Source organism: Gastrolobium bilobum, unplaced genomic scaffold (genome assembly GCF_033153095.1).
Source record: "Gastrolobium bilobum isolate Gb01-03AN ecotype WA unplaced genomic scaffold, APGP_CSIRO_Gbil_v1 utg341, whole genome shotgun sequence".
NCBI classification, from domain to species: domain Eukaryota; kingdom Viridiplantae; phylum Streptophyta; class Magnoliopsida; order Fabales; family Fabaceae; genus Gastrolobium; species Gastrolobium bilobum.
In genome coordinates this window covers 311,379-338,394 of record NW_026899046.1, presented here as the reverse complement: position 1 = coordinate 338,394, position 27,016 = coordinate 311,379, and the positions used below count along the sequence as shown (strand labels likewise).

Sequence of the window (27,016 nt, the reverse complement as noted above, 5' to 3'; positions counted from 1 at the left end):
AGAAATCACAACAGAAACAAGAACATCATGAATTAAGAACGCAATATCAAAATTGGACAAAATTATGATAGCTGAAGTGACTAGCAAAAGAAGAATGACGCAAGTTAAAATAACTCTCCAAAATTTACAGGGTGAACAAACAATGCTGCTAGAATGCACAAATATAATTACTAAATGTCAATCTTCAGCAGGTTCGTTGATTTCAAACCACAGGAAAAAATGATTGAGTTTATCAGAGGCCTTCAAAGAAAAGGTCTTCCCACTTTTATTTGAATATGGTCATTGAACCAAGACATGGAAAACTATAGGTTCATTTTATATTCCGTTTTTATGCTCACCAGGCCAATGGAGGACCTAAAAATTATCTTTTACCATCAACAAAGTTGTACATTACAAAAAACATCTTGAAAACTGAATAGACATTCAAGAAGGGATATGAAAAAAACAAAATGTTTAAATAAGAAACAGTTCCCACATTCCAGACATATCACCATTAGGAGTGCAGAGTGCTTCTTCAATTCGAGCCTCGGGACATAATTACAAGCCTACAGATTGAGTGAAGCTTGAAGTCTGAAGATTTATCATATCATAAGATGGTTATGCACCTTGAACTGATGCAAGTTGCTAGCTCCAAGTTGTCCATTCGGCATATGGAACTTCAAAACATACTGGTGCTTAGTTAGCAAAAACGTTCACCCTCACTCTAGCTGTAACTTCTGGGTGAAGCTTTAACTCTGCAATATATTCTCCTGTTTCCCGGATTTCTGGAAGATCAACAATTCTCTTGTCTAGCTCCCTAGAAATGAATCACAGAAAATCATGAAGCAATTAATCAATCAGACTACAAAACACAGATATGAACTCATTTAGGTGGAAAAACAATTCATCACCCCAACTTTTGGATGTTAAATATCCTTACAAGATCCAGACTGCTGATATATATGCATATTATACATCAACTAGTCATTAAGAACAAGTGGTCCCAAGAACAAAGGATGACCATTTCATTTGTGAACTTTGAACCACATAAACGTTTATGACAAATCAGATGTGCTCGAGTGATATCACGTAAAAGGTAATCAAGTAGCTCATAAAGCAAAGCGCACATCCAGTTTGGAAAATCTCTTAAAAAGCTTTCCAAATTTCTTCTAATTTTTAGAAAACTGTACAGATTGAACACATCCAAAGGAATTCATAAAACTATGCAAGGACCAAAGACCAATTACCCCTATGAAGTTCGGTTGTGTTGTATTTGGACTAACAACTGGAAAGGGAAAAGAGGAAAGAGAAAAATAGCATCATGGATAGTACTGAAATGCCCTTTGAATATTGACAGACGACACCTTTCTTCAAAATTGAAAAGATCCAAACTCAGATAAAAAAAAAAAACAATAATCATCTGAAAATATTTTACCCAAAAAGAGTACAAAAAGTAAACAATTAGCTAGCTGAAACAACAAACACATTACTTAAATTTGTCCCAAACTTTAGAAACTAAGTATTTTACCCACATAAAAGAAAAGGCATCATCTGGAAAGTTATAGGACAATACACAATCAAAGAACATCTATAATGCTGACACAAGAAAATATTTCAGTACATAAGAAATATGGTACCTTTGAAGCTGCGCCTTGATTATGTCAACAAGATCTTGAGCCGTTACACTAAACAGCACGCAGACATTAGACACAAAATCCATAACAAGGGCATAAACTGACTTCTTCTAAATGTGCAGGACAAACCTTACCTTCCAAAAATTTGCTTTCCTTTACCGCCTTTTCGCTTCACCTTGAAAGCCCCAACAGTTTCAAAAATTAGAGCAAGTTGTTGTGCCTCTTCTTTTACCTACAGAAAAGCAAAATTAAATAGCATGACATGTCTAAAAAAGTTATGTAGGAGGAAAAAAGTATATTAACAAATTCAGAAGATAGAACGAAAGTAATTACAATCACAAATGATAAAGAATGCAATTTACTGAATGCAAAATTACTATGGGGAAAACCAGTGAAAGGAATTTACATTCTGCAATATTGAACTCACTGTTACAAGCTTACAGCTCTTGATGCAAGGTTTATAGATAGAGCTTAACATCATAGCATTCCTTACATCCTACTCCTAGTCACTAATGGCAATCATTTGCAGATTACCAGAAGACAAATTTTATCCAAGTAAGGATTAAGCGAAAAGGAAAAATTACCCGTCTTTTCTCAGCCTCAATTCTTTCGTCTTCCAATCTCATTTCCCTGGAGAGAGAAGGTTGAAACAAAGAGGTCAAAAGACAATGCAAGGGAAACTCAATTCAAAATTGCGGCAAACATGCTCTATAGTTAACAGTTTATATGGTACTCATTGCACATAGAAATAGCTAGCCCTCGATTTCCAAAGATAAGCTCTCCAGTATTAAAAGATTCAGAAAAAAAAAAGAGTCTAAATAAAGAAAACGCAGGAATTACTGAATCAAAGTTTTGTCAACCTCAAATAAGTGGAACTATGATTATTATATCATCAAAAAGATACAAAAGCAATCTCATATGGAGATTGCTACAACAAATATCGGGAAAAGGACAACAAAACTTCTTTTTGGCAATCCAAGATGAACAACTAGTATTAAACTGATATTGCAGGATTCACAATTAATAGTCTGGATTTTATTTAAAAAACATGAAAACCCTGTTCAATCCAAAACATCAAAGCCCCATAGATGCAATTAAAGAAAAAAAAAAAATCTTGAAGTCATGATTATTCTAATTAACAACTGTAAGACATCTTTATATTTTCTCCCAATCAAAGCCAGAGGGTTTTAACAGTCTGGTCAGTTCACATAGGCACAAAAATCTCATATCTCAAACGAGCTATTCATAGAGACAAAGTTTATTTTGTATGATACTACAATAACAGAAACGCCCTCAATGGTAACTTATCCAAGCAACCTACTACTGTGTTTCAAGACCATTATTGCCACTACTTACTAGTGGTTCATGTAAATGCACATTCCCAAGCACTAGTGCATAATAATAAAGATGTAACAAATTATAAACTAATGCCTAATAAAGGGCCTTATATGGTTTAATTATAGATTACTTGAGCAACTGAGGAGTGACAATGGATGCCTTTCCTGTGGGAAACAGAAAATTTCTGAAAAACCCAGCCTTCACATCAAGAAGTTGCCCTTTCTTTCCCACGTCAACCACATCTTCCTTCAAGATAATCTGATTTCACAAATAGCATAACAAGTGAATGAAAAAATAAAATAAAAATACACAATATAATGCTGCAAAGGAAAAAGGCAAGTATACCCACATGTTTATAACTACAAAATCCAAATCAAAATCCAAGTAATGTTGAAAACACAAAAAAAAAAAATGTTTGATTTATGGAATAGACTATAGAATGTTGATGTAACCTTTCGAGTTTTCTTTGCCTTCTTCTGAGCAAAGACAAAAAAGCCCGCACTTTTGTTCGGAAATTGAGTAGGACCCTTTGAATTTCCGGTGAAGCAGTGCTGTAACAGTGAAGAAGAAGTGGAGGAGAGAGAAGGTAATGCTGATGCCATTCCTCCTTTTTGCAAACTCACAGTCCCAAACTATGTTCTTATCTCTTCTCCAGTGTTATACGTCGTTTTTAGCTAGACGACATCATAAATTTAAATTATTAAATATAATATAAAAATAAATAATTTTTTTTAATAAATTTTGTTAATATAACTTTTTAATTGATTGCGTCGTCAATTTACTTACTCTTTTTTAAGACACAGTCGGTCTAGTGTAATTATTAACATTATTTTGAAGGGATATGATATTGTTGTATTAATTAGTGTTATTATTAATATCATTATCACTTTGTTTCACTGTCGTTAAATTGATTATGTTAATTCAATGGTTATATTTATTTTCATTTTTAAATGATTCTGATTTTTCAGATTTAATGTGAAACTGTAAAAACATTAAAAATGAGGATCATAACCACATAAAAATAGAAATAAATATAAAACATTAAATATAAAAAAAAAAGTTTTTTAGAAAATTAAATCATAACTGTTGGATCAATATAATCGATTTAATAGTGAAACAAAGTGATAGTGACATTGAGATTAACACTAATTAATAATTCAATATCCTATCTCTATTTTGAATTGTAATAATTGTTCGATTTATCATTATCAATTGTTGTGAATTATTAAACCCGATAAACAGCTAAAAGAGTAGGGTTTCTGTCCGATTGAGGATCAATCTTGTATTTGTGTGTGGGAATATTAGGAAATTTAAATGTCCAATAGGCTAATTACAATTATAGAATAAAAATATATTTACGTTATTGATAGGATACTCTGGATGTATTTGTTTCAAATTCGAAAATAAAAACTATAATATAAGTTACGATTATTAGTTTTTTTTTTGGTGAAAATATTATTAGTTATTTAAAAAGGAAAAAGTATTTCTTCAGTCACCGGAGATAAAAGTATCTCCAGTGAGCCCAAAACGACGTCGTTTTGGGTTATAAAATTAAAAAATTATAATGATAAAGACTAATATAACCCTGCAATATATTAGAATTACAAAAACACCTTGATTTTCGTCTAAAATAACGTTATTTTGGACTCATCGAAAATAACTTATCTCAATTGACTGAAAAAATCTTTTACTCGTTTGAAAAACACTAAAACGGTTTTTTGTGATTTTTATTTCTTAAAAGATATCTACATTTGGGGGGTTCTTCTTTTAGACCAAATCCCACAGACTTATACCAAGCAGAAGTAGTGATGAGCTCCCAATACCGTTTGGTAGTTTATTTGGAAGGGGTATATTTATAAATATTTTGTTTACAAAGTATACTATGTACTATCAAAAGTACATTCGGTTACTAATGTACTTAGGGGTGTGCAAAAAAATAGTTCACTTGTCCTGCTCTTGATCTGACCTTAACCTGACCTATAAATACCTATTTTTTTTAACTGGGTTTAAATACTGACCCACTTTTATTTGAGTCAGTTTTAGACCTAACTTGTTTTAATAATGACCCATTGATCCAAAATTTGACCCATATCCATTATGTGAAAAAAAAGAAAAGAAAAATCACAATTACATTAATAGAAAAGTTTTAACGTAAAACAATAACGTCGAAATTTTTTACGAAAAATATTTCCATAAAAAATTTTCGCAAAAATTTTTGACGAAAAATATTTTCATCAAAAATTATGACTAAAAATATTTCTGTAAAAAAATTTGACGGAAAAGTTCTTTTGTCCAATTTTTTTACGGAATCTAAATTTCGACAAAACACATTTCCATCGAAATTTTTTGACGAAAAAAAAATTCTTCACAATTCTTTACATAATTCAAATTTCAGCGAAAGTTTTCAACGAAAATATTTTCGTTAAACCTTTTGACAAAAAAAAAAATTTCGTTGAAATTTTTAGCGAAACACATTTCCATCGAATATTTTCGACTAAATATTTTCATCAAGTTTTTTGATAAAAAAACATTTCTATCAAAATTTTCAACGGAACACATTTCTGTCAAAAATTTTCGTAAATTTCTTGACAAAAAATATTTCGATAAAAAATTTTGATGGAAAAATTATTCTGTCAAAATTCTTTAGAGAATCTAAGTTTCGTCGAAAGTTTCGAATGAAACATTTCCCTCAAAACAATTTCTGTCGAAATTTTCGTCAGAACACATTCCTATCGAAATTTTGAAAAAAAAAAGCATTCCGTCAAAATTTTTGACGGAATTCTTTTTTCGTTTAAAACATTTGATGAAGGAAATCATTTCCGTCAAATTTTTTTGACGGATACTAAATTTCGATATAAAATTTATTTTTGTAAAAATTTTCATTAGCGAAAAAATTCCGTCGCTTTTCGACAAAAAATATTCCGACGAAAAAATAATTTTGTGACAAAATTTTCGTCGTTTGCAACATAAAAATTTTGACGAAATTTTGTGACGAAACCAAGTCAAAAACGGATCAGGTCGGATTTGACCCACTTCAGAAATCAAGTCAAATCATATTCAATCCGATTCTGAACTAGTTCAAAACAATTCAAACCAAGTCAAACCTGGCTTGGATCAAATTAAAGTCGGTCAGGTCAAAATACCCGACCTATAAAAATCAAGTTGGGTCGAGTCGGCACCAAAACCTGACTCGACCTGACCCATGTACATAGTATAATTATTAAAAATTTGTAAACGAATCCTTATGTGTCTCTTGGAGAGTCTTTATAATTTTAAACTGCGCAGAAGAAGGAAGAATGCATCCAACGCAAAAGCATAAGTACCTGGATTAGAATGGGTTTGGTTATTTTTTTTTTTTAAATTAACTTTAACAAATTAATGTGAAAAGTACTGGTTTTAATTAAGAGTTCTAAAAGAATATCATCTATGCGAATTATGTTGAGGGGTTTATTTAACACACCAGAGGACTTACAAAATTCGGTACATTACTATTTACTTGTCTTGTTTAATCTTCGAAAAGGACCATAAAAATGTATATAAAAAAGGGACCATAAATCGTGGCAGAATTTGAATTAATATTTTGCAGGAACGAAATTACACTTTTATTTTCAAATTAAAGATGGCATGGATTGTTTGGCGTGAACAATTAGAATTCTTTTGGGTATATTTTATGGGATAGGTTAATCTACCAACCACTTTTTTTTGCCTATCTTTGCTTACCACCCTTCAACATTGTTAGATCAAAATCTTAACTAACATTTATCTTTCTCTCTCTTCTTGAGATTCTGATCAAACGACGTTGGAAGATGGTAGACAAAGGTAGGCAGAAAAAGTGATAATAGAATAACTTATCCCATATTTTATAGGATTACTTTCTTTCTTTCTTTCTTTTTTGTAAAAAAAAATAATTTTATGTCGCACATGTAATGAATATGACTCAATAAGAATAATAGAGAGAAAAAAAAATGAGATCGTGCACTTATATATGTATGCAGGAAAAACATTAATCCCACCTCAAAAGAAGACACTGAACGAAAGCTAAGCAATTTTCAGTAAAACTTGTAATATTTTATTCTTGAAATTATCATTATTTATTAAATTTGAGCTTTTTTATTTAGAATAACTTAAATTTTTATGCCACTATCACTTAAAAAATAGCATGTTGTTCATGACTAGCTCTCACCTGGTGGGTTAAGTTCTGTCTCATTGTCAAACCTACACCAGGCACTATAACTATTTGTTGGTGAAGATGCTCATCCAATCCTCTTCTGCTTGTTTTATGGAGAAGTTCATGACTTAGTTACAGCCTTATCTTCTGCCCTCAACTTGAGAAATTCAGTTTACGAGTTCCTAAACGTGGACGAAGTTGGCCATTGTACATATGTTATTCTTATTTTTTATTTTTTAAGTTTTAAACTTTGTTTAGTCAATTTAATTATGCATATCATCATTTCTATTTTCAAAAGCAAGCGCACAGATATATATATATATATATATATATAGGTAGGATCCTTTTACACTAGTGTCAAATTTAAAATTTGACACCTCATCTGAGAGTCATTTGATCAAAAAAGATCAACGACTCTGATTTGTAAGCGTGTGACACCGTTGATATTTTTTTATCTAACGGTTCTCATATGAGGTGTCAAACTTCAAATTTGACACTGGTGTCAAATAATCCTACCTCTATATATAATTGCATTTTAAAATAAAAATGTGCAAAGTATGGGAGAAAGCAAAGAATTCTCCACAGAAGAGGCTGATCTTCTTGAGAGGAGTATTCGTAGATCTAAAGAACAAGAAGGAAGGAGTGTTGTTTCTTATAAAGATTCTCTGTTACATTTAAATGGAGGGTCAAGTGAAGAGAAGGAGACAGAGGTTCTTGAGAACCTAGGATTTGAGGAGGATGAAGAATCCCAGTTCATGGAAGAGTGCAACCAATCTGTTGATGATCCCTTCTGCCCCTCATATCGTTTTGAAAAGGAGATTCACAAAGAAAGCTGCAAACCTTGGAGGATGGCAGTTATTGTGAAACTTTTAGGAAAGCGTGTGGGGGTGAAGTTTTTTCAAAATAGGTTGTTGAAGATGTGGAATTTAAGCGGCTCTTATGAGTTCATTGATATGGAGAATGATTATTTTTTATTTCGGTTTGACAAGATTGAGGACTACAATTTTGTTTTGCAAGAGGGTCCTTGGATTGTAGCTGATCATTATGTAATGGTTCAACGTTGGCGTCCCTTCTTTAACCCTCATGATGATGATTTCAAGAAGCTGGCTGTATGGCTACGTATTCCAGGTCTCCCAATTGAATTCTATACGTCTAAGCACCTATGTAACATAGGTAATCTTTTCGGGAGAACACTCAAGATTGATAGGAATTCAATTCGGAAAGATATCATAGGAGATAAGGAGTTCACAGATCGAGCAAAATTTGCCCGTATTTGTGTGGAAGTTGATCTTCGAAAAGGATTCCTGTCTAAATTCAAAATAGGCAACCGTGTTTTTCCAGTGGGCTATGAAGGTTTGCACCTTGTTTGCTTTGCTTGTGGTAGGTATGGTCACCGCCGTGATTCATGTCCTACCCTTGCTCCTGCTTCGACTAGTACTATTAATCAAAGTACTCAGATTCATACAACAATGGCAAACACCACAGTTCAGCATAAGGTGGCGATGGAAGGGGAGGCTTTTGGTTCTTGGATGCTTGTCCAGCGTAACCAGCGAGGAAGAAAGAAGGTCGTGAATTCAGCTATGGATGCTGCAATCAAGGAGAAGGCTCATGAAGTGCATTCAATTCCGAGCAAAAAATCCGCACCTGGTGTAATTGCCAATAATGGGGGGAAAAAATCTGGTGCTGTCATGCAAGTTAATGCCAATTTAGGAGGAGTGAATACAGGTGCTGTTAAGAGGGAGATTTTATAAAAAAAAAACGGTCCCTAATTATGGCCAGCCAATTGGCTCACGTTTCGCAATCATTGCTGACGTTAACAAAGTTTCAAAAGATGATAACGTTGCAAGGATGTCTAATCATCAGGATTTTAATGCAATTAATTTGCAGAAATCAAGCAACATTCCTGATTTGAATCAGTTAACCATCATGGATACGTCAGCGCAAAATATTCCTCAGCCAGCTAAGCATATGGGTGATCTAATTAATAGTCTGACTAAGCCTTCGATTGGGGCCCAGGAAAAAAGGAACCAAGAAGATCAACTCCTGCAGAATGGGAGCGTTAAAGTTTCTAGAAAAAATAAACAACAGATACCGAAGAAGACTGGGGCGGTGAAGGAATCTTTTGTTCTAAAGAAAAAACAAACGGGTCTTGCAGTATCTTCTAAGTCTTTCAAGCTTCCCTCTAAACCTCAATCTTTATCGAGGGAATCTAAGGAGAGAATTTTTTTGAGTTTGACTAAAGGTGATACAAACATGTTTCTCAATGATATAGCTCGTAACGTGAATCCTTCTCCAAGCTCGAATCTGGCTCTTAGTTCCATTTCCGGGAAACAGGAGAATGGTCAGCTTCTTGAGAGGGGCCAGCAAAATGGAAAAATCTTAATACCGGACGAAGAGTTTAAGGAGACTAATGAACCCCCTGATGCTTTGGTTAAATCGGTGTTAGGCAATCAGGCTCACAACAATTTGGTGGATTCGGATGGTGCTTCCATTTCGGGAGATTTAAGTGTGCAAACTGTTCCTCAATGATTGGTGTTCATACCATTCTTTCTTCTTCTCTGTATTTGTTTTTTATGAATATTGTTTCATGGAATTGTAGAGGGGCTGGAAAAAAGGGCTTTTCCCCCCTAATAAAAGACCTCACAAGAAGTTATCGTATTTGTATCTTAGTGCTTTTGGAAACCCGTATTGGTGGACTGCGTGCAAAGCAGGTGGCTAAAAGCCTAGGGTTCTCAAATTTTTTTATTTCTGACCCGATTGGTTTTTCAGGAGGCATATGGATTCTTTGGAATTCATCAGAAGTGAATATCCAAGTTCTGCATACTGATCATCAATTTATTCATTCAAAGATAAGCTGGCTTAATTATCATAAGCAGGAATTTTTCACCTTTGTTTATGCTAGTCCTCGGCGTCAAGAGCGTCATGCTCTATGGGATGCTTTGGAGAATATTCAGCCGCAAAATAATAATGAATGGTGCATTATGGGTGATTTTAATACTTACATTCACTCGGAGGAGAAGAGGGGGAGTTCAGTTCACAATTGGAGGAGCATGCAGGATTTTGAAGATTGTCTTATGTCTTGTCATCTTAGTGATCTGGGGCACCAAGGTCCGAGTTTTACTTGGAGAAGAGGTAATCTTTTGGAGAGACTTGATCGTGCTTGTGTAAATCAAAGCTGGAACATGTCATTTCCGAACAGAGTTATCTCTCACCTTCCTTTTTATAACTCTGATCATCGTCCAATCCTTCTTTGGGATGGACAACCAAATTTTAGTAATGGAGGGGCTCGTCCTTTTCGTTTTCTAGCGGCTTGGTTGACTCATAATTCTTTCTCTGATCTAGTGAAGAGGTGCTGGGCAGGTGGTCACAATTGGAAAGCATCTAGTGAAAACTTTCGAGAGAAAGCCACATCCTGGCATAAGGATTGTTACAAGGAGGAGGAGAAGTTAAAAAATAATCTTCATTCTCGCCTCCGTGGAATCCTAGTCGTAGTGGAGAGCTCTGTTTGTAATTTCATTAAGGGAGTCTTCAATGATCCTAGTCGTATAGAAGAAGTGAATCAGACTCTTCTTTGCTTAATTCCTAAACTTGAGAATCCTCATACTTTCAAGGATTTTTGTCCGATTAGCTTGTGTAATGTTATTTATAAAACGGTAACAAAAATTGTTGCTAATCGTTTAAAATTGCAGATGGACAAGCTGGTGATGCCTAATCAGTGCAGTTTTATCAGAGGTAGACAAGGTACGGATAATGTCATAATTGCTCAAGAGCTAATCCATTCAATGAGGAAAAGGAGAGGATCTAAAGGTTGGATGGCGATCAAGGTTGATCTTGAGAAAGCATACGATAGGATCAGTTGGAATTTCCTTCAGGATACCCTATATGATGTAGGGCTTCCTGAAAATTTGATAAGACTAATTATGTTGTGTGTTTCATCTTGCACTATGAATGTTCTTTGGAATGGGGCTTGTACTAAAGAATTTCGGCCAACTAGAGGCTTAAGACAAGGAGATCCTCTTTCTCCTTATCTTTTTGTCCTCTGCATGGAAAGACTAGCCCATCTCATTTCTCAGGCAGTGGATCACAGGAGGTGGAAGCCAGTGAGGATTAAAAGGGGAGCTCCACAAATTTCCCATTTATTTTTTGCTGACGATCTCCTTTTGTTTGCAGAAGCTTCTCAGGAGCAAGTGTTAATAATTCAACAGGCCTTACATATATTTTGTGATTCATCTGGTCAAAAAGTCAATCATAGTAAGACTAGAGTTTTCTTTTCTCAGAATGTGGGTCATACTCAAGCAAACTATCTTAGTGGGCTTCTTGGTTTTTCTTTGACTGCGGATCTTGGAAGATACTTGGGAATTCCTTTGCATCATAAGCGAGTGGGTCGGTCATCTTTCTCTTATGTTTTGGATCGAATGAATTCTAGAATTGCTGCTTGGAATCATGCCAGTCTATCTCTAGCAGGTCGTGTTACATTATCTAAAGCAGTGTTATTAGCAATCCCATCATATCCAATGCAGGTGTGTTCATTACCGCAAGTCACCTGTGAAGAGATTGATAGGAAGATTCGAAATTTTGTTTGGGGTTCATCTCCACACTCTAGACGTTCTCATCTTGTGGCCTGGAAGCAGATTTGCATGGATAAAAAAAATGGAGGCCTTGGATTGCGGAGTATGAGGGAAATGAACTTAGCATTTATCATGAAGGTTGGGTTCAACCTCGTAGCTCATCCAGATGCCTTGTGGTCAAAGTTCTTACGTGCTAAGTACAATGTGGAGGCAGGCATGACACCAATTATTCATGCTCCAAACAACAGCTCCCAGCTTTGGAAGGGAATTACGCGTCATTGGAATATTATAATGGATCATAGTCGGGTGCAGTTAGGCAATGGTCAGTCCACTATGTTCTGGCTTGATAGCTGGCTGCCCGATTGTGGTCCTTTGATCTCATATGCAGGTTCTCAGTTTTCTATTAGTGATACTCTTCAGAAGGTGGTGGACTACGTGGATGAATTGGGGCAATGGAAATGGAATTCTCTTCGACAATTGCTTCCAGATTCTGTGCTGCATCGATTTATAAATTTTCTTCCTCCTTCTAGTCAAGATGGCCAGGATCATTTAATTTGGAATGGAACGACAGATGGGAAGTTTACTGTTAAGTCAGCATATGCAATATTAGCCATCAAAGATACTACAATCCAACAGTTTCCTTGGGAAAGTGTTTGGAGATGGCAGGGGCCAGAAAGAATTCGCTTTTTTCTTTGGTTAATGGCAGGGGAGAAGCTGATGACTAATGTTTGTAGACTCCGCCGCCATATGGCTCTTTCAGATCTGTGTCCTAGATGTAATCAGCCTAGTGAAACTATCCTTCATACTATTCGCGACTGTCCACAATCAAAGGAAGTATGGTGCATGATAATGCCTCATATAAATCAGCGTGAATTTTTCAACCTCAACCTGCACAATTGGATCATTTCTAATTTAGACAGCTCAAAGGATTGGGGGATGGGGTCGGACTGGCCTCTTTTATTTGGAATCGTAGCCTGAAAAATTTGGAAATGTAGGAATTCTTGGGTTTTTGAAGGTGATCGCCAGAATGCTTATTCACTTATCCGTTCAGCAATTGGTTTCAGAGATAGTGTCGCTCTTGCAGCTAACCCTGTTTTTGGAGCGGGCAATCAACCAAGGAATCGAATAGAGAGATTGGTTGCTTGGTGTTGTCCTCCTGTGGATTGGATTAAGCTTAATGTTGATGGTGCATGTGATGCTAATGGTACTAGGACTGGGTGTGGAGGAGTTTTTCGCGATGCCTCAGGAACTTGGATCGTCGGATTCTGTAAAAATTTAGGCTCAGGTACAGTTTTGCATGCTGAGTTATGGGCTTGCTTGGTTGGTTTGGAGCTAGCTTGGGATAGAGGTTTTAGGCAAGTTTGGCTCGAAGGAGATTCTCTTTCAGCTCAACAGCTCATTACAAATGGGTGCCACCATGATTACCCTGCGGCTAATTTGGTGAATCATATTCGAAATTTGATGCAGCGAGATTGGCAGATTTATATGTCTCACATTCACCGTGAAGGAAATAGAGTAGCGGACTTTCTAGCCTCTTACTCTTATGGTTTCTCTTGGGTTATTCAGGAATTTGATTGTCCACCGTCAGGTTGTATTGATAGTCTGTATGGTGACACTATAGGTGTTCACTGGTCTAGGCTTTGTGCCTAGTTTCTTTTTGTTGTGTTTTTGTTTTAATTTCCTATTATTTCCACACACAAAAAATCTGTAGTTCTGTTTTGGTTAAACTGAACATAAGAAAGAAACCACCCCGACAACGGTTGTTCTAACTCATAAGAATAATTGTAAATGCTACAAATTAGTTTTTCCCAAAGTCAATATGAATGACCTAAAAGCTATATTTAAAATTGTTATCTCCTATGTATAATAGGGAAAAATCAACTTATACAGATATAAGACATTTTTATTCTCCCATTTATATTTAACAGCTTACAAATCTAAGCCGTTAGACATAAATATTATCATTGGTTAAGATTAAGAATTTAATTCACACTGCTATAAAATAATCTTGTCTCCTATATAACTATTAAAAACATGATTACTAATAAATAATTGGTGATCAATTTTGTAGAAGCATATTTTCACAAGAAATAGCATTATTCTTAACTTCTTCGCATACTATTCATTTTGACTACGATTGAATCATAGGTCAAGAAGACTATGTTTATGAAGTTTTGATGATAATAAAGCAACAACAAGCACCAACATAGCTCAACAAGAAAGCCCTCAATGAAAGGCATGGAAACAAGTTGTAAATGACACAAGAAATGTATAGCCAAGTATAAACATGAAGAGAAGACTCAAATTAGCAAAGTCAAAGATCTCAAGCTAAAAGGAGGACTAGAAGACTCAAACCATGAAGATCAATGAAGACTTAAGGAATTACTGGTTATTTAGTTTATTAAGAGTCTTAATATAATTGAGTTTATTGAGTTTTTAACTTGACAGTGCAAAACTAAACCAAAAAACTCATATAGGTGACACATATTCACTTTGATCATGCATACAATGTTCACACACATCAAGAATTGTTATGCAAGTGTTAAACACGATCATACATATCTTAGAAGTCACTTAGAATCATTTAGAAGTCACTGGAAATCATTAAGATGCATTTAGATTCGAAATATCAGTTGAAAACTGTTTTCTGCATAAAAGTATCCGAATACTTTTTGCTTAGTAATCGAATACTTTTCTGGAAAACTGATTTCTCCACAAAGGTATCCGAATACTTTTTGCAAAGTAATTGAATACTTTTCTGGGTAGAAAAGTAATCGAATACCTGATGAACAGTATCTGAATACTTTCTGGGTTTGAATAAGTATTCGAATACCACTCGAAAAGTAATCGAATACTTTCTGTTATTAGTGACTTAAATTCGAAGTAATTCAAATTTTTTTATGCCCAACGGCTATAAACGACTAATAACTCATTGGGCACCTATAAATACATATCACTAGGGTTCTGTATACAAGAATTAACACTGAAACACTCAGAACCAAGAAATCTCATAATTGAACCCATATTGGCTTACTTTTGCACATCCTTGAGAAAAATCTCTATTACTCTCTCATCTTTGAATCTTTTTCAGTTCTTTCTGTTTTGATTGAACGCAGAGAGGTGTCTCTACATCTGTTTAGCAAGAGTGAATTGTTGGTGAGACAATTGAAGTGACCCTAAAGGCTTAGGTTAAGTGTGATCAAGGTGTGATCATAGACTTCTAAAATTCCAGTTGTAAAAATGTTTCTTCAAACACCTGTTGGAAGCTTAATGATAGTGAAAACGATCAACCTCAGTCTGGACGTAGCTCTCAAGTGGTTTAGAGAATGAATCAGGATAAATCTCGGTGTGATTCTTTCTTACCCTATCTCTTTTGATTTCTATCAATTGAATTCCGTTTTGATTCTTGATATATGTTATATTGAATCTGTATAAGAATATATGATCATTACTTTTCTATTTTAATTCGTTCTTGGATGAATTCTTGAAAAAGGTGTGCACAAACATTGAAAATCTTGATTTTTCTATTTGAATTTTGATCCGCTGCATATCTCTCTTAATTGATATTATAAGAATCATTTTAATTGTGCTTTGTATTGGAAAATAAGATTACATTCTGTTTGAATTGAATTTGGTTGATCTACTTGTCAAAAATTTTACTTTTTGAATTGTTTCTTGAATTTCAAGTTACACACAATTCATCCCCTTCTTGTGTGATTGTTTATCCCTTTTTTTTTCAACTATTATCTCCATTAGATGAAATACCTGTTTGGCAGAGTTTTTTTTTTTATTCTCTTTTTCTTTAAAGGAGAATTTAAACCAACCATATTTGTATACAAGCTTTTGATATATATATATATATATATATATATATATATATATATATATATATATATATATATATATATATATTGTTGAGATATATAGTCCCACATTGGTTGTATGTGCAACTAATATGGAGTTTATAAGGCATTGGGCACTCCCACCCTTAGAGCTAGCTTTTGGGGTGGTGTATCCCAAGGTTCTTTACATGGTATCAGAGCCTCGCCGCCCCCCATTTTCTCTTGAGGCGTTTCTTAGCACAGGTAGGCTAGGCCTGTTGCATTGTCCACTCTTCAAGGTCAATGGACTCTTGTGTGAGGGGGCGTGTTGAGATATATAGTCCCACATTGGTTGTATGTGCAACTAATATGGAGTTTATAAGGCATTGGACACTCCCACCTTTAGAGCTAGCTTTTGGGGTGGTGTATCCCAAGGTTCTATATATATATATATATATATATATATATATATATATATATATATATATATATATAGCTTTTGTTTATAACGAAAAGAAAATAGTTTTTTTTCCATAAGCTCTCAAGAGCGGCTTCTCACTAGCTTTTTTTTTTTAATAATATGTCAATATTTTCATATGCTTTTTATTTTTATCTCATTTATATCCCTATGTTAAATTTTTCTTTTACAATTTTAACCCTTACCTTTTCATCTATAGATTGTTCTCATTTTCTCTCTTCCTTTCCACCAAAATACACAACCAGACTCTTGAAATTTAGAATATTAAGATAAATGAAATATGAATATATTAAAAAAATTGAAAAATATTATATATTTCTGAAAATATTTATTCATATAATTAAGAATTCGGTAAAAAAAAATGTTTTAATTTTTTTAATAAAGTTTATCTTTTATTTCTTATAATATTGTTGTTTATCTTGATAATATAGAAGTTTGTACTATATTCTTTATGGTAATTTTAATTACAAATAGAAATTATATAAACTATTTTATCAAATAATTTTCTTTATAGTTAAACTTTTAAAATAAGTTTAAAATTAAAATATTTTAGAATCACCAAAAAAATTTAATTTTTTTTAGTTCTTATTTTTAAGATTAATTTTAAGAGATGAGATATTCAAACTATCACTTTTTTTACCACCATGTACTACATTACATTATAATTATGTACTTTGGAGAGAAATACGTAGCTATAATATTAAAAATTATTTTTCTTTTTCCTTTCTTTAAAAACTTTTTCAGAAATTATTAGTTGAAAAGTTTGATCTAACGATAATTAAAGTAATAATGAATTAGTATTAGAAAAAGTGATAGTATGAAAATCTTACCTTAATTTTAATTTAAATAAGTTTTAAAAAGGTAAGAAAATTACCGAAACGGGCTCGAAGACCCTCACATCCGCTTAGATCTTCCGCCACGTTCAAAAAGCATAATTTTATTTATAATGACTTATAAACTCGTATTCGCTTTATCTAATCATATAATTATACTTTAAAAATAATAATTTTAATGATTTGTCCAGTTAATTTGTATTAAAATTTTAAAATTAATAATTTCTTACAATAAATAGATATGTTCATTTTAAAAATAATAATTGGATAAACCTTAAAAACAATATTTCAATATTTAATTTTAACATTTATTTATTTTAGTCCAGGAATCAACCTACATTAAGTTGACTCAATTTGAACCAAGCTACGTTACACCATAATATATATATTTTTTATTAATTTTTTTTGTAGATGTTATTAAACTATTCGAATCATTCTTTGGTGTCTAGTCATTTCAACATCTAGGTGCGTGGTTAATTAATTACCGGATTATTTTTGCCGATATAAGAAATTACTATTATATTGATCATAATTGATGACATACATCATACGGCACATGCTCTTAGCTGATAAAATAAAATTCTCTCAAAAGAATATAGGTACCACCTTCGACTTTTTTATTATTATCTTTTGGAGAGCTCATTTTTTTTTTTTTTCACCCCTTGTAATCTTATAAATTTGATTATTGGAGTCGCCAATATATTAATTCGGAGTTCGGAACATGTCAAAAATGATATTAACGAGAATCGAACAAGGTTCTTCACCCAATCACTCAACTCTATTGAACCAACCAAGCTATTTTTTATTTTTTAAATAGAAGAAGAAATATGAAGACGGCGCTGAGAGAAATAAACGAATTGATCATGAGGAGTGGGATGGCACGAGGACATATATATTCTTGTAAAAATTTAATGTATTTAACATTATTTTTTGTATACAATTAATGTATTTAACTTAAATAACACAGGAGTTACCTCATTTGGTTTCTTTTTGTGATAATAAATCCTTGACTCCCCAGTATCACCTTTGGGAGGGGTTTAAAGCCTTAATCCTGGACCCGCCCCGAATCGGACTAATCGCGAAACGATGAACCGATGGAATATTTCCAAAAAAAAAAATCCTTGACTTCAGCTTTGATGATCGTTTATATATATAATATGTAGTGTAAGATTATTCAACTGTTTAGTAGTGACTAGTGAGATTAATGTCTTTCTTTCAAAAACTCGATATAACAATATTTAAAAAGACACTAGCCATATTTGAAAACTCAATAGTAGTGGTTCAATGCACCAATGTTCCAATAAAAAGCTAATTTTAAGGACCGTACTTTGATGACAAGATAGTTGGAGGAGGTTGTGTGAAAATATCTCATAAGGCTATCTACCTAAAAAAAATAAAAATTACTAGTATAAACCAAAGCTTTATGGTGAGAGTTATAATAAGTATCCCATATGGAGGCTAAAAAGGGGAATACGATGGCTATAAATAAGTCAATCAAATAGTGATAGCTCAATTGATAGCAAGAGAGCTGAGTAAGTGGAAAGGATGTCGGTTCGATTCTCACATGTCACATTTGGGAGGAGTTTAAATATCTTCAAACCTGACGGGCTCCGCACTTTTGATTAGTCTCATAGCCGACTCAAAGAGTCGAAACTTATGGACATACTGGGGAAAGCGAACTCACCTCAAAAAGGTAATTAGAGTTGATTAACTCAAAAAAGGGAGACAAATAACTCATAAATCAATATATTGAAGGCACCTCTTCAATAGCTCAAGATGGGATACTTATAAGTAGGAAAGATTCTTCAATCATAAGTAACAGAAAGTCATAATCATTTTTACTCTAATGGCCCCCCGCTACGTGGGTGAGGCAAGTACATTCACTATATGTGAGACATGAGATTCACTACATTCACTAATGTGGCTATCCAAAATAGTTGTATAGGATATTGTATTGTATAAAATAAGGAAAAATATTTTTTCATGTGTAGGAGTATTGTTTTCTCCTATTAATAACCCTTCAATTTTCATGTAGTATTTTTTTCTTTTTTTAATAGATGTGGGCTCTACACAAGATGTGTTTATAGTATGAGAAAATTTTCTCCTACTACATGAATAAATTGAAACCCATAAAATAAATTAGTATATATGGTGATGCATTATATAACATTAGAGAGAATAAAATTAACAATTTTTTACAAAAATATTCTCTACTTTGTGTTCACACTTGAAACCCTCCAAAACGCTGACGTGTCCTCTTCTGATTCATCCTAAGCTGTGTGTTCACATTGTGAGATCACACTTGCATTAACTTAAAAAAAATCGTAATAATGACTTGGTGTACAAAAAAACGAAAATCTTCTTCTTTTAATTAATGACCCACCATCATTACTTGTTGTATTGGGAAATGAAAGGTTTTTAAAAATTGCATTGGAAGATGAAAGGTTTTTAAAAAATTTAATATGGAAAACTTATCATCTCATTTTTTTGGAAAAACCTTCAAACCATTCAGACCCTTCATCCTTCTAGCTCCTCAGGTTTCTCATCTCTTGCTTCTGCGTTTTTTGTTCTCACTGTTTTTGTTCGACCATTTGTTTGTGGTAGTTCTTTTCTTCGTTTAACTATTCAGACACTTCATCTTATAGCTCTTCACGTTTCTCATCTCTTGCTTATGCGTTTTTTGTTCTCACTATTTTTGTTCGACTATTTGTTTATTGTAGTTCTTTTCTTCGTTTGCATTTTGAACGACCACGATGTTCTCCAAGTATGATTTTATAAAGGATATTAATCCTACCAAGGAAGACTGGAGGATTAAAGTTAGGGTAATTAGGTGTTGGAAGGTTCCCAATTTTCACAGGAAGAATTTTGATTGTAATGTGGACATGATTCTGATGGATGAACAGGTAATTGTTTCGCTGACTATTGTCGTGCGAATGTTTTGGTGTTTTTTTTTTGTTTTCCATTGATATAAGTTTCGCTGATTATTGCTATTCATTTTTTTTGGTGTCTTTTTTTGTTTTGTTTCTTTTGTAGGGTGGAAAAATACAAGCCACGGTTAAAGGAACTTTGCAGGCCCGCAAAAAAATTCGAGAAAGAGAAGTTTATTTCATGAAAAAATTTGGAGTTGGATTGAACGCTGATATGTTCAGGCCAACTAGGCATGAATATCGTCTGTCTTTCAACTTGAGAACTGACGTGAAATCCACGTTTGATGCTTCTATTCCTGACGACGGTTTTGATTTTGTTGATTTTGAGCTTATTGAGAAGGAAGCACCCAACTCTCCTTATTTAGTAGGTAATATATTTTGTTTGTCATATAATTATATTCTTATTGTGTCCTCATGTTTTAATAGTTCCTACTTATTATTTGTTCCGTAGACGTTGTTGGTTTACTCACAGGAGTTGGGGATGTTGTTGAGCCTGTTGTCTCCGGTAGGAAGACCAAAATGATTGTCTTAGAACTTGAAAACCTCAGGTATTAATTTTATGTCTGTAATGAATAATCGTATTTTGTTATGTGTAATCTTTTGATATCGGATTACTTCATGCAATCTCTTCGATATAGGGGTCACAAACTGGAGTGTACTTTATGGGAACATTTTGGGGATGAAGTGCAAAGCTTCTTGGCTAATAATCAGTCTTCCCAAAATGTGATAGTAGTCCAGCTTGCGAAGATAAAGTCTTTCAAAGGTTTTTTTATTAAACTGTTATTCTACATGTTCATCTTCCTCTCTTAATTATATTGTGTTTTTTTTTGTAAAGGCAAAATTGGAATAACAAACACCAAATATACAACAAAGATTCTTTTTTACTCCAATGTGCCAGCTGTTGTAGACTTCAAAATAAGGTGTGATTCGCTATTTGAGCTGATGTAGTTTAAGACATTCTTTTGTGATGTGTCTGAGCTATTCAAGCTGTTGTACCAAGGATTATTATTATTATATGAAATGACATTTGTTCTCTATAATTTTATGTTTAGGCTTTCGTCTGATCCGATAAACAGTAATATGAAGTTCAGTCAGTTGTCTAGCCAATTGTCATATTCTTTTAAAAATGATTTTCTGAAAGACACTGAACGAAAGTGTATAAGTGATATTAAGAATTGCAGCGATCTCACAACATGCATTACGTATGGAACCATAAAATCGATTGAAAGTAGATACAATTGATGGTATAAATCATGTCAGAAATGTCCATACTCAGTGTCTGAAGATTTTGAAAAATGGTAATGTAAAAACTGCCAAAAACATTGGGATGATTATTATCCAAAGTAAGTTATTTTTTCTGTTTAATGTATTTATATATATGTAGCAATATAAAGTTATGTGTCATTTATGTATGTCATTTTATTGCCACAGGTTCAGTGTTCAAGTAAGAGTCGTTGATAACACATATTTTGCATCTTTCTTGCTGTTCGATAGAGATTGTGATGCTTTGTTAGGAATGAGCGCTACTGAATTGCGTGAGCATCATTTCAAGCGGGTTTGAATCTCAGTGTTTGATATTTTACTTTATTTATGTTTTTTGCTCCTTATTAATGGGTCATACGATTGAATTTAATTCACTTCTTAATGTAGGGTGCTGATATGGAACATTATCCAGTGGAACTTGATGTTCTTAATGAGAGGTCCATGTTATTTAAGGTAAGCATTAAAAAAAACAATTTGGAATCACAGAATGAGCCAAGATACCAAGTTTCGAGAGTTTGCAGCAGCGAAGCCATTATCACCTCTTTCCTTAAGTCTTCGGTTGATCCGAATGTATGTTGTTTTTTATAAAGATTTGTAATCTTGCATTTTTTATATTGTTACGTATGTGCAGTATTTTTCATATTGATTGTATCTTGACAAATAAATACAGGACGAAGAAAACTTCGATCATGCTTTCAACAGTGATATTTTATCACCTGCCACATTAAAAGTTGTGGTATGTATTAAAGTTATTATTAAGAGTAAACACAATTTTTGGTCCCTAACAAAAAATACGGTCCCCACTTTAGTCCCTTACAAAAATAAATTAGTCAGTTAGTCCCTAACAAATTCAAAGTGGACCCATTTTAGTCCTTTCGAGGGACTAATATGGGTCTTTTTTGAATTTGTAAGGGACCACGATTTCAACTAAATGGGTCCACTTTGAATTTGTTAGGGACTAACTGACTAATTTATTTTTGTAAGGGACTAAAGTGGGGACCGTATTTTTTGTTAGGGACCAAAAAGGGTATTTACTCTATTAATATCACAGTTCGCCAATAATTAGGATATCCGGTATTTGATTTTAAATCCATGTAATTTTAATTTCTCGCTAAGATGTTGAGAGTCAAACTTGTGAGAGTACAGGTGATGCTAATATTTCAATTTCTTTGTTGACTCCTGCTGTAAATCTTGCGATATCCATTGAGGATAAGTCTAACTGTTCATCTGTGTGTCCTCTTAAGAAGATTAAATTGGAGAAGGAGTTAAGTAATCGGCTTTTTGATTCAAAAAAAATTTAGTGTTGTTATACATTATACTAACAAGACCAATAGTTTTCCTTTTGAAACAGTTTTGATGCAGAAGGTTGATTCATGCGAAAGACGAAAAGGATATCTAGACATATCGTGAAGAATTTTTGAAAATGACTTATTACTCGATTTTCCAAATGTTTTTATCTATGATTTTGTGCAATTTTATTGTGGGTTGATTTATTGTATACGACTCAAAAGGTTGTTGTGAACCATGGTTACTGATTTATTTAAATTTTCCCATGATCTTTTATCTTATGTATGAATTTGGTTTTGTTTTGATGAGAATGTGAATGTCTGTCTAATGTTGTTTTGGTTTAATTACATAACTGGAATAATATCAAAAGATGTTAAACAAAACAAATAAAAAATCATACTTGGAGAACATCGCGAACGTTCAAAAATCAAACGAAGAAAAATAACTACAACAAACAAATAGTCGAACAAAAACAGTGAGAACAAAAAACGCATTAGCAAGAAATGATAAATGTGAGGAGCTTGAAGGAAGAAGCGTATGAATGGTTTGAAGGTTTTTCCAAAATATGAGATGATGAGTTTTCCATATTAAAATTTTTAAAAACCTTTCCTCTTCCAATGCAATTTTTAAAAACATTTTATTTCCCAATACAACAATTAATGATGGTGGGTCATTAAAAACCTTTCAATTTGAATGTTGTCAAAGAGTGGGAATCAATGGCTGCAAGGAAATTATTTTCCAAGAAAATTTAATCATCCATTCAAATTGTGGGCCTTTTGTGTATACTTATGGGATGCATTGAAACTGTGTAAAGAATTCAATGGGATTAGAGAAAAATGTGAAAAGTTCAAGTCTATGTTTTTAAAAATGTATTGGAATGCGATGTAATCATTCTAGAGCCATTTTTTGTATTGGAAAATGCATCACGTTTAAAACAGTTTTCTGTCAATAATTATAATTATAATTTTTGGTGTTTTTATCAGCAATCTTTTCGAAAAGGATGCATAAATGAATGAAAGAGGGATACATAGGGAAACTTACCCTTTATTAATTGTGGTTCCATATGCTATTGTCAAACATAATTCAAGTCTTTACAAATTTCTAAAACCATAAATAGTAAAACGTCATGTCGTCGACTTAATTCCTTGGCTATCACTATATATATTTTAGAATGCTACGTACAAGAAGAATTAACAATGGATCATTCGTCTGAAAAGCGTTTTAAGAATGAGAATGACCAAGAGAGTTCTCTTAAATCTCTTCCGTACGAATTGTTGTTGGAGATTTTTATAGGGTGGCTTATGATACGGTTGTAGACATCTACAACGTTCAGCCGACTTGCAAGGAATTCAGTCGTATTGTTGAAGATGAATATTTATGGACGCGTGCAATCGAGCTTCTACTTGTTTCCTTCGATTAACTCTAAGTGTTTATGTTTTTATCTTAAGAATAAATAATGAACTGTCTTTGTTCAAGGTTTCCATTTCCTTGCTTATCTATTTGGTTTTTTTAATAGTATCGTTGTAATTTCTTTAAAGTAATTATTTTCAGTTTATCCAGGAATGTTTCGGATGATGCACCTATCTTCTATAAAAAAATATATTTAATTTCTGTATTAGACTGTTGGGTATTGGTAATTGCTTAACCATTATGATTTTTACGTAATTATTTGCACGTTTGGAAAATGGTAACAAACGAGAACGAAATGCTCAAAAATTAAATCTATCTCATTATCATTTCATTTAGAAAAATGTGAAGAAACCTTTTGCTTGCTGATATTCAATGCATAAGTTATTCTTATTTCCAAGTAAATATTTAAAGTGACATTTCACTTTCTTAATCATTAAATCGAACAACCAATATAATTAAATATCAACATATATCGTATAAATAAATTATTTTAGTTTTTAATTAATGAGTGATAATTTCAATCGACGCTTAACCAGGAATGTGACGAAATCATTGGTTATCCTTTTTTGTATTGGAATATGCATCACTTTTAAAGCAGTGCACGTTTGGCAAATTGCAACAAACGAGAACGAATGGTCAGAAATCAAGCCTATCTCATTATCATTTCATTTAGAAATATGTGAAGAAACCTTTGGCTTGCTGATATTCAATGCATAAGTTGTTCTTATTTCCAAGTAAATATTTCAAATGACGTTTTACTTTCCAAGTAATTATTATTTTAGCTTTTAATTAATGAGTGATAATTTCAATTGATGCTTGATGAGGAATTTTCCAACATCTATCCAATCACATAGTCATTAAAGTCTATTTCTTAATAAATATTTTGGAATGTGACCAATTCATTGCATAGCATTTTTTTCTATTGGAAAATACAGTGTTGTTATGCTTTTTGGATGGACGTTTGCCTCTTGGCATTCATATTTTTTTTATGAAAAAACGAATTAGTTAGTGGGATAACCAAAGGACGCACACCATATAAAGCTTTATCATTATATCCTAGGCTATATATACAACGTGTAATCATTGTGTAGCCCTTTTATGTATTGGAAAATGCATCCCTTTTAAAGCAGTGTTGTTATGTGGTTTGGAAGGACGCATGCCTCTTGACATTCATTTTTTTTATGGGAAAACGAATAAGTTAGTGGGAAAACCAAAGGACGCAAACCATATAAAGCATTATCAGCATATCCTAGGCTATATATACAACGTGTAATGTGAAACCCTTGACATACACAACGAGTTGGGCTCAGCCGTGAATTAATGGCTGATTCTTCTCGATTTAAGCGTGCAAAGATAAAGGAAGTGGGACATGAATCCTTAAAAGCTCTTCCAAACGATATTTGCTGGAGATTTTTGCACGTGTTGCGGCTAATGATGTCCTTCACATACGCAACATTGAATTAAGTTGTAAAGAATTCCGTCATATTGCAAGGGATACCTTCTTGCTAGTGCGTGCAATAGATATCATGATGGAGACATGGTGGTAGAGCGGTGGATTGTGATGCATGCGATGTTGGTACTGAAGTGATGCAAATTCGAATATATTGGCTTTTTTAGTAGCTTTTTTGTATTTGGAGTACAAAATGCAAATCATTTTTGTATTCGAATGAATAATCTTATTTTGGATAAGAAAATGTTATTGAAATTTCTTTATAGTCTGTGTTATTATTAAAATTAAAGTTATTGGTGTTCACATATTGTACACTCAAACCTAATTTGAGTCTTTTACAATTTCTAAAACCATAAATAGTAAAACGTGATGTCTTTTACACTTCCCTGTAAGAAAGTGAAAAACCATTAAATGCACATAAATCAAAATAATAGAGGAATATTGAAAGTTGTTAATTCTTGATAATGGAATTGTTTTTTGCGAAAAGTAATTACTATAGCCAAAGCCATTAAATGCACATAAATCAGAATAATGGGAGCATATTGGAAGCTGTTAATTCTTGATAATGGAATTGTGTTTTGCGAAAAGTAATTAATATAGCCAAGAGTTGTGTGCTTCGGCAAACAGAGTTCAAATCGATTATAAATGGTTGCACTTTGTTGAGCATTTTGTTAGGTACGCACTCTGCTATGATAGAAAGAGTTATACACGTTTGAAAAAAACTAAGATGGAGAAATCAGCAAGTGACATCAGACGCCTTCCAAAGGAGTTATGGTTGCGTATTTTTGGAGATGTGGCGTGTCATTCCATTCAGGATATATGTAACTTAAAATCAGTTTGCAAATATTTTCAATAAATTGCGGAAGATGATTTTATCTATCAGCAAGTATCCTTGAGTATTTTTCCAACGTCGTGCTTGGAATGGATTACCCAAAATTTGTTTCGTTGGAATCATGAAGATGAATCAAATATCGGTGTCAGAATCTACAATTTTGAATTGTATGCGTTCGAATTGTGTCCACTGAAAAGTTTCAACAAGGAGGGAGAAGTTCATTTCTTGAAACATTGCTGCGAGAGTGGCAACCCTGCGATGCACACGAGGAATGAAATCAATATTGTCTAAGCTTCTCATTTCCTTTCTTATCTTTGTTGTTTTTTTAACAGTCTCCTTTGCAATTTCTTTGAGGTAATTCTCATTTCCTTGCTTATCTTTGTTGTTTTTTTAATAGTCTGCTTTGCAATTTCTTTGAAGTAATTATTTTGAGGTAATCCATGAAGTTTGAAATTATGCATTTATCTTCTGTAAAGAACAAATAATTAATTTCTGTATTAGACTGTTCGGTTTTGGGCAATGCTTACAGATTATGATTTTGACATTAACTACATGTTTGGCCAATTGCACCACACGAAAACGAAGGGTCAGAGATTATGTTATTTCCCATTAAATAAGTTAAGCTATTATTATTATTTAAATATAAAAATTAAGTTAGATTTCTTATGGGGAATATAATCGTCCATTAAACATGCTTCATCTTAATCATTAAAAAGAACAGCAAACGTGTAGAATATGAAGAAACAAGATAATTAAATGTTTTTTTAGCTGTATTAAAAGCGTTTGTTTCACGATAAATATCATTAAAATGAATGGCGGTGTAATTAAAGCATTTTCAGTTTTTCAATTAATGTCTCTTCATATGAATCGACGTGAAAAATCAAACCAATTGCATTGTTTCCTTCGACGTTTGAACTTCCCAATCATTGCGTCTGCCCTTCAACCGAATCATTATTCTTTATATATTGTGCAGTTCTCAATTTTTATTTTTATTCCTTCTTCTAAAAACTTCAATGGCCGAGTCATCT

General features: G+C 33.1%; 1 protein-coding gene across 1 annotated transcript; it reads right to left on the bottom strand.

The window, feature by feature from the left end:
* Positions 1 to 351: 351 nt before the first annotated feature.
* Positions 352 to 3,567, bottom strand: LOC133286507 (large ribosomal subunit protein bL9c). The gene is made up of 6 exons (XM_061483928.1): positions 3,404 to 3,567; positions 3,082 to 3,209; positions 2,198 to 2,243; positions 1,748 to 1,845; positions 1,617 to 1,664; positions 352 to 796 (listed from the first exon to the last, which is right to left on the bottom strand). The coding sequence occupies exons 1-6, from the start codon at positions 3,551 to 3,553 to the stop codon at positions 676 to 678; spliced, it is 591 nt and encodes a 196-aa protein (XP_061339912.1). The 5' UTR covers positions 3,554 to 3,567; the 3' UTR covers positions 352 to 675.
* Positions 3,568 to 27,016: the final 23,449 nt, after the last annotated feature.

Excerpts from the sequence above, each read along its gene's own strand:
- LOC133286507 (XM_061483928.1), bottom strand. The coding sequence starts at position 3,553 with ATGGCATCAGCATTACCTTCTCTCTCCTCCACTTCTTCTTCACTGTTA. Across the intron at positions 3,210-3,403 it reads AGGCAAAGAAAACTCGAAAG|ATTATCTTGAAGGAAGATGT; the intron begins GTTACATCAACA and ends TTGTGAAATCAG. Across the intron at positions 797-1,616 it reads ATCAAGGCGCAGCTTCAAAG|GGAGCTAGACAAGAGAATTG; the intron begins GTACCATATTTC and ends ATTCATTTCTAG.